Raw genomic sequence first — 12,689 nt, 5'->3', positions numbered from 1 at the left:
AGCTAGATTGATGGCGGCATTCATGAGAGTCTGGAAAGTCTAAACCTTATCCGTGGTATTCCGAGTAGGACTCTGGGATTGAATGACTGTGACGAACTTTAAACTCGCAAGTGCTGGGCGTAGTGACAGACGCAAAAGGATAGTAAATTCTATTCCAGTATGATCGAGAACCTCAAAGATGATTAGCCATGCAGTGACAGCGCATCGGACCATTTTCACAAAGAGGAATAGGATGCAACCATTGACAAGGGTGATGCCTCCAGACGATTAGCCATGCTGTGACAGAGCATTTGGACCATTTTCCCGAGAGGATTGAAAGTAGCCATTGGCACCGGTGACATCCTTACAAAAAACCAGCCATAGAAAGGAGTAAGACTGATTGGATGAAGACAGCAGGAAAGCAGAGGTTCAGAGGAACGAAAGTATCTCTATGCTTATCTGAAATTCTCATCAATGATTTACATAAGTATTTCTATCCTTATTATATTATCCTTTTTCGAAAACTCCATAATTATTTTATATCCGCTTGACTGAGATTTTCAAGATGACCATAGCTTACTTCATACCAACAATCTCCGTGGGATCGACCCTTACTCACGTAAGGTTTATTACTTGGACGACCCAGTGCATTTGCTGGTTAGTTGTATCGAAGTTGTGACAAATTATGAATTGAGATTAGAGCACCAAGCCTTTGGAGCCATTACCAGAGATCACAATTTCGTGCACCACGGACACACAAGGTTGTGTGCGGACGCACGGAAGGAAGAGAGGGGGTGTATGCGCGCGCACTGCAGTGTGCGAGCGCTGCGAACAGAAGATGCATCGCAGCTTGTGCGGACGCACATAAAGGTGTGCGTTCGCACAGAAGGAGGAACAGGGTTGGTTTCACATGCACAGTCTGTGCGTGCGCTGTAGCCAGGGGGTTGTTTAAGGCTGTGCGTGCGCTCATCTCTGTGCGCACGCACAAGGTTTTTTTTTTTTTGCGTGTGCGGCCGCACGCATGGTGTGCCGTCGCACAGAGGGGAAAAAGAAGGTGGTGTACACATGCACAAGCCGTGCGTGTGCTGCGACCAGAGGGAGTGGTTAGGGGTGTGCGAGCGCACATTGCTGTGCATACGCACAAGGACAAAAAAACAGGGGAACTGTGCACGCGCATGAGGCTGTGCAAACGCACAGGTCTCTGTTCCTACAACAAAAATTTTGGCTCTAAGGCACCAAACTTGACATCCAAAACAGGTTTTCAAGTCCCAAATCATCATAAAACTCCCAAAAACACATTATTTCACTAAAATTACCTAACAAACATCAAAATAAATCTAACCAACCAAGCAATATAGCCAATTATTCATGAAACAAAAGGTAAAAGAGAGAAAGCTAGAAGGATATTACCATGGTGGGGTGTCTCCCACCTAGCACTTTGGTTTTAAGTCCTCAAGTTGGACTTTTGAGTGAAGCTTGTGTCATCGTGACTTATGCTTCCACTCCTCCTTGAGTTTCCACCATGCTCGGTTTTCTAAAAGAGCATATTGGCATGGGCCTATGAAGCCTCATTGAAGATATTGTTAACCCCACTCCAAATGTTGCTCCTCTAATTGAACCTTGTACCACTTATGCTTGAACTCCTTTGACTGACAACCACCCATCTTTCACCATTCCACTCAGAAGCACCTTAGTGGTGATCGTTCTAAAGAGCATATTGCATGGCCTATGAAGCTCATTGAAGATATTTTACCCTCAATTGCCCTTGGGTTGGAGTCACTCTTGTAAACTCTTGCATGAAAGCTTTCGCTTCTTGGGTGATCACCTCTTCCTGACCATCTTTTCCAAGCTCTTCCCTATCTCTCTCAAACTCAAGAGTGAGGGGTTCTTCTAGATCATTAAGGGGTTGACCAAGGTGGACAAAAAATAATTGATGATGCAATCCACTTCTTGATCAAACTCCCTCAATTCTCCATTTATCTCTTCCAGCTCACTAGCTTTACCTTCCTCCTCTTGTTGCGATTCTTGCCTTAGCTCCTCTTCCTTTCCTTGAGGCTCCATGTTCTCCTCCTCTCTACGCCCCTTACTTGATCCTCCACCCTCTCCAAGGGGAATGTCTTGATTGCTTAGGCGTAGTGAGGCTAAGCAGTTCACCGCTTCAGCTATGGTAGCCATAAAATTTCCTTGTGTCCTTCGGAACCCTTCTTTCTCTTGAAAGAATGCTTGAAGGTCTTGTTCTTCTTGGGGAAAGGGTTGGAAAACTTCATATTGAGGTGGAAAAGAAGGTTCAAAGTTTGGGAGAAAGGTTGTATAGTTGGAAGGTATGTCATGTGGATGAGGTTATTGAGGTGGTGTATAAGGGTGTGGTTCATATGGTTGGTAACAAGGTGTATAGACATTTTGATTCCATGGAGGTGTATAGTGTGGTACTTGAAGGTTTGGTGGTTGAAGGTTGTGTAGGGGGTATCTTTCATATCTTTGGGGTTGATATTCACAAAAGAGAAAGTTTGGCTTGTTGTAGTGTGGGGGAGGTGGTTGCCATGAGTGTTGCTCATACACAATTGGTTCCTCCTTTAATTGGTTCTCCCACTCCATGAAGCAATTCCAATTTGAATTCATCATACCCTACAAAATACTCACAACCAAGCTCCAAGCAACAAGGGTGATAGCTCATAGAGAAAGTAGAAAATAAAAGCCAAAGACATCAACAAACAAGAAAATGAACACCTAAATATTAACAAAAACAACCAAATAACAAAAAAGGAAGATATTTACACTATCAACATATTTACAACAACCAAAAGATATCACTCAATTGCATCCCGGCAACGGCGCCAAATTTGACGAAGAGAATTCTTGTACGGTTCGGAATTAATCAAAGCAAGAATCAATTCATTAGTAGCATAGTCCAAACCAATAACGAATCCTCTCAATCAAATGTTTTAAATTCAAATTATAATAACCGAGATGAAGAGTACTTCAACCTCGGGTCATTCTCCTTAGGATGCAATTGAAATGTTACGCTTTCGGTTGTTAAGAGAACAAAAGGGATTTTGTAGACAAAGAACAAAATATTAAAATAACTTGAGCAATAAAAGAACTAAGAGATGATGAAAATTGAAGTAAATGCAAGTAAAGAGAAGGTAAGGTCAAAACTAGTGAAAATGCTATAAATGCGATAAAAGAGCCTTGATTTGGGAGTGAGGATCCAAAGAATCCTATCATCGCCATAACCACAACTATGGTAATTATGATGAGTCAATCTCGCCTAGTCAACCCCAACCATCGAGAAGTAAGTCAAGCAAGCATAATTGACCTTAATGCATAAGCCCTAACCAACTTACCAAACTAGTTGATAAAAGACTAGCGTCAATGAAAACAAGAGTCAACTAACTACCCAAGAATTACCACTAAATATCGGACATTGTGACTCTAGTATCCTAAGAACTCAAACCACAAGCCAAAGTGGAAAAATCTACTCAAAATCTAGAGTTGGCATTTTCACAAACACTTGTATGCATAAAAGTAAAACATGAAAAATTGCAAGGAAAAATAACAAACTATAACCAACTATCAACAAAACCAAACATAAACAAGCAATCAAACATAAAGGAGGTATGAAACATAAAATTCATTGATCAAAACTTCAAGAAACACAAAATTGGAAATATGAACAAAGTAACTTGAACCAAGGAAATGAAAGTGCTTTAATTAAAAGGAAATTGAGAGTACTTACAATTAAGGAAGCAAAATAAAAGATCAAAACTTGCTATAAAATGCTACAATTGAAATGGAAATGAAACCATAATAGAGCAATCTACTCTACACTACTCCTACTCCTATGGAAGCTTCCTATACTACTACTACCTAATTAAAAGTGAGCTCTCTACTCTAATGCCTTCATATAGCTTCAATCCCCCTTGATATAGCACTTTCCTTTCAGCATTGGAGCTTCCAAAAGTGGGCCAAAGGCCCCCAAAATCGCACAGCACGCGTTTCATTAATGAAATCACGTGCAGGGACCTATGCGGACGCACAGGTGTGTGTGTCCGCACACTCGGCTGTTTTGGCTCCTGTGCGTACGCACGGGTACTTGTGCGCACGCACACTTGGCTGATGCGATCTTGTGCGTATGCATGCTTGCTTGTGCGCACGCACACCTTGCTGTGTGTGCTTTTCCTTGTTTTTTTTTTCATGTTTTCTCCCTTGTACATGCTTTCTTCCACTTCTGGCTATGCATTCTTGCCTCTAAGGCCTGAAAACACTCAGCAAACATGTCATAGCATCAAATGGAATAAGAGTGGAATTAAATTGCTCATTTCAAGCACAAAATTGCATGTTTTCACATTTAAGATCAAATTAGGGACAAAACACAAAAATATACTATTTTTGTGCTTAAGTGTGAGTTCATGTGCTAGAATTCATCTAAATTGAATCAAAATATACCATCAAATATAGACTCATCACCTACCAAGCCCTTATTCATCATAAACCCCCTTCCATTCAAGTGTGGAAGAGAATTTGGAAGTGGAATGGAATCCAAAGAGTCAAAGTCTTTATGTGGCAATTAAACCATAATAGACTTTTGACAGCATATCAAGTTGCTAAATGGAGTCAAAGTATAATAATTGTTATTGTAGTCGATGCAATTGTGATGTTGAAATCCCCCTACATGCTATCCGGGACTGTCCAAAGGTCTCTATTATTTGGATGAGTCTCGTAAATTCTTTGGCTATTAATAATTCCTTCAAGCTTGATATCCAGAGTTGGATAGATTACAACCTATCCAGCGAAATTGGCAAAGATAAGGATCTAGCTTGGCTAGATGTTTTTTGAAAACAACTTAGATGATCTAAAAACTCAGAAATGAGAAAGTTCACTCCCAAAGTAACCCGCTCTTGAGAATCATTGATATTCGCATTAAATCAACAATTAAAGAGGTGATGGATGTCAGACAAATATGTGACAAGGAAAAGAACTGCACCACTGTTCCCATTGCTTGGACTATTCCCCCGGCCAATTGGGTTAAACTGAATATGGATAGTGCCTCTTGTGGGAACCTGGGACCGGCCAGTTGCACTAGTGCTTTTCAAAATGAATTGGGTGGTTGGTTGTATGGTTTCCAGGAAAATTGGTGAGGCAAAGGCTATTGAAGCAAAGATTAAAGCTATTCTCTCTATGCTGGAGCTTGCTTGGATTCAAAAGGGGCGGTATAACTCATCTTCAAACCCCCTCTCCCAGTAATCATCCCTCCCTCGCTCGTAGCATTAGAAGAATCTGAACCATGCTCAACAGGAACTAGAAGGTGGAAATTCTCCATATTTTCAAAGAAGCAAATCAAGTGGCTGATGGGTTGGCCAATATGATCTTAGACACTAATCAAGAGTCCATTTTGATTCATCACTCTCTTGCTGAGCTCTCCTTAAAGCTCATTGCTGATTGTAGTGGGATATTGTTTTTCCGTTTAGTGTAGTTTTTCTTTTCGGTTCTTGGGCCTCCATTGTACGTAAAAAAATATTGGTGATTAAATTAAACTATTATCTAACAACTAATATTCAAAAAAATATTATTATCTAATAACTAATTTAGGTTGGTTTATTGGTCAATTTATTAATTTATTTAAATAAGTGTTGGAGGTTCAAATTTTACCTTGTGTAATTTATTGGCTAACGATAAACTTTTAAATAGAACTCCAATTTGTGACGAATTAGTCTTTAGCCTCCCAAATTAAAAATACCGTAAAAAATAAAAAAATTATTATCTAATAATCTATATCAATTCAACTAGGTATCCTTTATAAAGTGTACAATATTCAGTCTTTTATTATAATTTAATTATTAATATATTACAATTTAAATACACATCCAAAAAATAAATAAATTCAAATTCAAATTTTCGATTTTAAAATTCTAAAATAAATCTTAAACCATCTAATTATTAACTAATACCATACAAAATCCTGAAGGAAGTAGAGCAGTCACATTTAGATTTGGATCCTCTAAAGTTTGAATTTCACCTTAAAGAGTAAAGTGTGATCTCTCATCATTTATTTCATAGGTGGGACCAAGAATAAATATGAAAGAGAAACTATTCAAGGGTAGAAGATCACACTTTACTCTCTAAAGTGAAATACAAACTTTAGAGGATCCAAATCCGTCACATTCATCGCACATCATAAACCCAGATACGCACGCTGTCCGTGGTTCGTCATCCTTTGCCGCCGTTCATCCGCGCTACCTTCCTCCTCGTCGGCGCTCATCCACAACGCCGCCTTCTTCTTCCTTCGCACTCATCTTCGTCGCCGTCTTCTTCCTCCTCGTCGTCATTGGTCCGCACCGAAAACATACTTAAGGTTTGGATGGGTCTCTGTTCATAGAGTTTGTTTTTGTGCATTCTCTGACACCATTGTTTTTCTTAGTATTTTGTATAACATTCTTTTTTGTAATTAAAAATCGATTAAAATGGCTTGAAGAGATTCTCATATATATTGCAATGTTAAATTATTTTTGTATGTGCAATTTCTATATTTTAGAAGTGTTTACATTTTTCACTGAGTTTTGAATGTGTTTACGTGAGTTTTAGTTATCTGTAAGAAAATATTATGTGAGTTTTATTGTTTTCTGATTGTTCTAATCTCATACTTGTGTTGAGGATTAATTTGTTTTTATTGGTGATTTTTGTTGATTATTTGTTATTTGGTGTGCAAGCTTGTGATTTGAATTGTGTAAAGGTATAATTTTGTATATGTAATATTATAAATTTTGGGATCTGTAATAAGAATAAATTTGAAGCATCGTCCTCAACTTCTTAAGGTGGAGTTATTACTACGACTACTAATAAGTGTTTTTGCTTGTTTGTACAGTGTGTCCAACTTGTTAATTGTTCATTCATTGTGCATAAATTACACTTGGTTAACATTTTTTTCAAATGCTAATTAGATTGACTTGCAACACATCCAAAATAATATCCTATTTTTTAAATTGGTTCATGCACACATCTAAAACTCATTCATTTGAACCAATGAACCTAGCCTTTACAACTACTACGTAATATAACATAAGTAAGAATAGTAAAAGAAGCGGTTTTGTATAAGAGAGCAAGATAGAAGAAAATCGTGTTAAAGAGAAAAGGAATGTAAAAGAAAGAAACAATAAATAACTGTAAAGTAGGTAGAAAGTTAAAAAAATTTTAGTTTTTAAAATTTAAATTAATTTTAATTATCAATGTGTCTAAAAAATAAGAATATATTTTAATTAAAAAATAATTAAATAATATTAAAAATTGATCAAAGATTGAATTTTATTGTACAAATAATATTTTTTAATTTATATTTATTATTTTTACATGAAGATATATCAATATCCACTGGATACTATTATTTTCTTCATAAAAAATGAAAATGTATGTTTTATTTGGCTTTAACAATGAACACCATGGGAATTAAAGTGTCAGTTGACTTATGTTACGTTGTGAATCAATCAAATAGAATGTAAACGGATAGATTGATGAGCTTATGAGATGGAGAAGGATCGGATCTCTTCAGCTTCCACGTAGGAGAACAGAGCGTGTGAGCTAAGCTAACGTGTGATTAAAGCCATTGGTAATGGTAATGGTAATAATAATAATAATAATAATCACAACATATATAACATATATACGTAATTGAATTTAGTATTTGCGGCATTTCCGATTGCCAACGGGTTACTTCTCTTGTTGTAGATTTTTTCCCAAGACACCTCTCTCTGACTCTCTTTCTCTCTTTTCGCTAGAATCCAGATCGTTCCCCATAATACCATCGGATTATATATACCGTACAATATAGCATTATTTAGGAAGCAAAAGAATAATTAATATCATCATTCATCAACATCATCAAAAAAGTAATATCTCTGACCTCTTATATATGCTTTGTTCGAGAGATGATGACACCAACAAGAAGAAGATTGCTTTCTTCCTTGCAAAGAGCAGCGGGTGAGTTTTTATTTCTGCAGCTCTTTAATTTTATCCTTGCCTCATTTACTATATATATACATGATCATTAACTTTTTGGGTTAAACATTAGTGAAATTGTTCATTAATTAATTTACTAAAAATCCAGCAGGTAGATCACCGAAAACCCAAGATGAAGATAAATCTTATAGGAAGCCGAACTTGAATGAAGAATACCTGAAAGCATTCAGAACAAAGTCCTACGTCGAAATATGCAAAAAATTCCAAGGGCAGCTCAGAAAGATAAGAAGCACCACAGGCCTCTCTTCATCATCATCATCATCATCTTCCACGTCTTCTCCGCTTCCTTTCTTCATGCATCTCACAGAGTATTTACTTGAACCGCGGCAAGAAGTTATAGCAAACATGGTGGAGAGGTCAGAGGTGCACCATCTTGTGCTTGAATACTTCAAAGCCAGCTTAGAAGCATCTCAATGTTGCGACACAATCCTCCAAGGTATCCATGAAACTCGAATTGCCTATGCAAAGGTTACAAGGATCATCAAGCTAAGTAAAAGTGTTCTTGATGGCATAGATGAGGATGACCAACCCCGCAAAGCTATTTGTGGAGATCTTGCTTCATTTGCATTGCAAAAGAACCCTTTGTCCATTATTAGTCCCACGATGTTCCGTGAAATTCACGACAAGTACATGGTACTCCTGCATAGGCTAAAGTCAAAGAGAGGGAAAGTTCGAAGAATGTTAACAATAAAGAGAGTTTGTAAGAAAGTTGGAGGAATTGCTATTATTGCTTCGTATAGTGCTCTTGTTGTTGCTTTAATAGTGTTTGCATTCCATAGCATTGTTGGCTTTGTGGCTGCACCGTGTATAATAGGTGGCTCATTTGGGTTGATGAGGAAGAGGTTCAACTTCAGCAGAACCCCTTCTTCTAATGATAATAAGAGGCTTTGTGAGCAACTTGATGTTGCTGCAAGAGGGGTTTATATATTAATTAACGATTTGGATACTATGAGCCGTATGGTTAATAGGTTACACAATGAGGTAGAACACCGAAGACAGGTTGCTGATATATGTTTGAAGAGCGGAAATGGCAAGTTTGAAATACTCAAACAGGTTGTGAGGGAGTTTCACGACTATGAGTCCAACTTTTTGGATCAGTTGGAAGAGCTTGAAGAACATACCTACCTGTGCTTCCTCACCATAAACAGATCTAGAAAACTTGTTATGCAAGAAATTGTGATGGAGGAACAAGAACAAATTTCTGTGTCGTCACACACTCCTTTGAAACAGGAAAGTCTCACAAGTGGCCTGGCTCTTCATCCCCTTAACTGAGATTGTGGTTTTGAGTTTCAACTAGTTTCAATTTTCAAATAATTTTTTGTAATTCTTTGACTTGCCTTTAGTAGAGCATATATATTATGACACATATATATTTGGTCAATTGTAAAAATAGATGGAATTTTTCACAAATGAAATCAATATGAAATGTTACAAAAACTAATATGATTTGTATGCCATTTTTACCGCGAACCAAATATATTCATACTGATAAAATTTCAGATCAAGTAATACTGATTTTTTATTGCACAGCTTTTTATTTAATTATGTGTTCGGCTTTGAATTTTTATTCCGAATCCTGATATCCTCATTTGCGGGGTAAAGAAGGTTCACAAAGCATAAAACTAACCAAAACCAAAATGGAAACTCTAAAGAACGGTCTTACAGTAGCATCAAAATCAATCTATTCATTGGTGCCGAAACTAACACGGTCGAGCCCCAATGACTGTGCCACAGTCTTGTAAAGAGGTTTCCCACAATAAGCACCTAAATGTTTTTTGATTTCTTCAAATTTGTAGCTTTCTGAGATCACAGAACTTGAAGCATCATATGGGGAACCATGGATTAAGTAATGAAATATGGTAGCATGCGTTTTCACAGTCTCCTTCAACGTGTCATCATAAATGAATGCATGGTTCTAATTCAACTGACTTCCCTCAATTTCTTGTATTCCTCAACGCTAACAAGGGAGGCCTTGATCTTAAGCCAATCAGCAGGTTTTGGCATTATAATAGCAATGTATCCTTCCCTGTCTGCCTGCAGTATTGATAACATGAAATTGAATAATTCATGGTACCAACACATGGTATTCAGGTGAAGACAAGTAAGAGAAAATTGGAGTATGTGCTTTAACTTATATTCACAGACTTGCAAATACTCAGCAGCAGTACCAATTGTTCTCAAAGACAAATGGACTAGTAAAAGTTTATCTGCATTATCACAGCAATGATCTAATGAAAAACAGGATAAGAATTTAGTATTGTTACCGAAGCATTGAGTAGTTCTGGTTGCTTGATCAGTTGTTGGTTCACTTCCAAAAGGGAGCCTTTGACACAGCACCTACGGCAAATCCCCACAATTCAGGTTATCAAAGAATTCAGAGGTAACCCATAGACATAAATAAAGGTTGTATCATACATGCTAGGGAACTTACCTCACTATATAGGAATCATTTTTGGTAGAAACTTTGCACAAAGCCGTGTTGGACTCAAAATGTTGAGCATTCTACATAAATAATAAACCATATCTTAATAATATAGAAAGCAGTAATATGATTTATGATGCAACCTCATTGATTTATTAGTACATTGTCAACAAACAGATATGATTTATTAGTAATAAACAGATATGAATTTACATTTATCAGAATAAGCTTGGCATATGTTCGTCATAGATGACAAGTTTAAACATACCTTCTTACGCTTTCCAGTGACCTTGACCCCACTGCGATCAGACTTTCCCACATTGAAATCTATGGCTGTGATTCCACCTTCATCCTTGAAAGAAACGTGGGAAGGAGCCAAACCAATCACACACAAGCTTTAAAATAAAATCAAATAAACCATTAGCAACGTGAAGGAAGAAACATTAAGTGGCTAACAATTATATCATATTATACCCATTGGCGTGCCGGTAAACGTACTGATCGTGCCCTGGCTTCATAAAATCTGAATATCGAAACAACAGAGCAATGCAGTTAGATTTACAATACTAATTAATTCATTCATTCATTAATTGTCATTAACATCAATATGGAACAGAGGTTTAGGGTTTATGTCAAGGAAAAAAAAGTTTCAATTTGAGCGTACAAAAAAAGAGTACCTAGAGCGAAGTAAATGGCGAAGTTGGATTCAACGGCGGAAGGAGGAACTGAAGGAAGATTACAGACATCGGGGAGTAGGAGCTTTCGTAACTCGTCATCTTCATCTTCCTCTTCTTCCTTCTCCTTCTCTTGTTTTTGTTCGAGTTCTTTGGTTGCTGAAGAGTTCGATTCTTCGATGACGTGGTTGGACATATTAATTATTATGTGTGTATATAAATTTAAATGAAAAAAAAAAAAAGGAAAATGAGGAGAGTGAAGCAGCACTTTACGAACTGGGAAAGAGCCAGAGGCAGTTGCCACCAGCCCACCACCACGTTAAGGTTTCAGGTGAGGTCAGTTGAGGTAACCCGTAACCAACCAGACAGACCAGTTAGTTAGAAAGTAGAACTGTAGAAGTACTTCAAATCGCAGGAACAACATGCGAATCCCAATTTTCAACCCTCCCTTCTTTTCTTTTTATTCGGTTAAGTTGTTGCGTACAACAACGGAATTCCAATTCTCACACTGACCAATCCAAGTTTGATACTAACCCTTTCTTCTTTTTCATTTGTTCATTTGTTGTCTCATTGTCACTAGTTAATGGACTAGACCTACAGACTTCTTCATTGAACCTGTTCCAGAAAAAATATAATCAATGAAAATGTATAAAAACACAGAGTTCTTCTGATTGGGCCTTTGGCGCCTCTTGTAAACCAAAAATAGAGAGCTCTTCTGACCAAAAATTAGTGGAAAAGAAAAGGGGAAGGGGCTTATGTTAAAAAAAGAAACTGCAACCAAGTTGGGTTGGTCTAGTGGTTAGCTCATTAGTCCGCTTAAGCAAGTGTCGGGGGTTCAAATCCCGCCTTGTGCATGCAGCAACTCATTGGCCAGCGGCAAACCCTTAAATGGAGCTCAGTACCGCGACGGATTAGTCCTTGACCTACTGGGTTGAGGGAGACCGTGAGAAACAAAAAAAAAAAAAAAAAAGAAACTGCAAACAACTTTTTTTTTCTTTCAAGTTAACAATTAACTCCTGAACAAAAAATAAGGTTAACAATTAACTAATAAATTTATTTTCCTTTAACCAAATTAGGTTAGTCGTGGTTAGCTAATTAGTCTGTATAAGTAAGTGTTAGGAGTTTAAATTTCGCATTGAGCATATAGTAATTATTGGCTATCAATAAATTCTTAAATCGAATTACGATCTACAACAAATTAATTTTTGTCCTATCAAAAAACAAAAAAAAAATATTATTTTCCTTTAAATTTCTCAGTTTTGACAAAATACTATTTTCAAAAATACTATTAAAAAATGAAAGGTAGCTCATATAAAAAAAGTTTAAAAAAAATTTGAGAATCAACTTTTTTTCATTAATAATTAGTTAATATTTCTTTTCTCTAATCAAGAAAAAAGAACTTTTATATATATATATATATATGAATGATATTTAAACGTATTTAAAATTATTCGTAAGTGATATACCTCTGTTTTATAATTAAAAATGTGCAAGATATGTATGTAAAAGATTTAAATAAAATATATAGTAATTATTATTATAAATATTTTATAAAATTATAATTAAAATTAAACTCTCAGAATTTTTAATATTAAAATATTAAA

General features: G+C 36.5%; 2 protein-coding genes across 3 annotated transcripts; one reads left to right on the top strand and one right to left on the bottom strand.

Moving 5' to 3' along the window:
• The first annotated feature begins 7,611 nt into the window (after positions 1-7,611).
• On the top strand, positions 7,612-9,430 carry LOC112766098 (UPF0496 protein At1g20180). Of its 2 annotated transcripts, none has more exons than XM_025811957.3 (2): positions 7,612-7,950; positions 8,081-9,430. In XM_025811957.3, the coding sequence occupies exons 1-2, from the start codon at positions 7,899-7,901 to the stop codon at positions 9,259-9,261; spliced, it is 1,233 nt and encodes a 410-aa protein (XP_025667742.1). In that variant the 5' UTR covers positions 7,612-7,898; the 3' UTR covers positions 9,262-9,430. The 2 variants fall into 2 exon arrangements, with proteins under 2 accessions (XP_025667742.1, XP_025667741.1); XM_025811956.3 differs by having other exon boundaries at positions 7,650-7,950; positions 8,078-9,430.
• Positions 9,431-9,483: 53 nt separating this feature from the next.
• Positions 9,484-11,809, bottom strand: LOC112766099 (uncharacterized). The gene is made up of 6 exons (XM_025811958.3): positions 11,089-11,809; positions 10,886-10,934; positions 10,680-10,806; positions 10,421-10,491; positions 10,254-10,326; positions 9,484-10,023 (listed from the first exon to the last, which is right to left on the bottom strand). The coding sequence occupies exons 1-6, from the start codon at positions 11,279-11,281 to the stop codon at positions 9,910-9,912; spliced, it is 627 nt and encodes a 208-aa protein (XP_025667743.1). The 5' UTR covers positions 11,282-11,809; the 3' UTR covers positions 9,484-9,909.
• Between the last annotated feature and the right edge of the window lie 880 nt (positions 11,810-12,689).

The sequence above is a fragment of the Arachis hypogaea genome, chromosome 17, assembly GCF_003086295.3.
Source record: "Arachis hypogaea cultivar Tifrunner chromosome 17, arahy.Tifrunner.gnm2.J5K5, whole genome shotgun sequence".
Lineage (NCBI taxonomy): Eukaryota > Viridiplantae > Streptophyta > Magnoliopsida > Fabales > Fabaceae > Arachis > Arachis hypogaea.
Note: the sequence above shows the minus strand (reverse complement) of the source record. Positions and strands in the feature narration are given on the sequence as shown.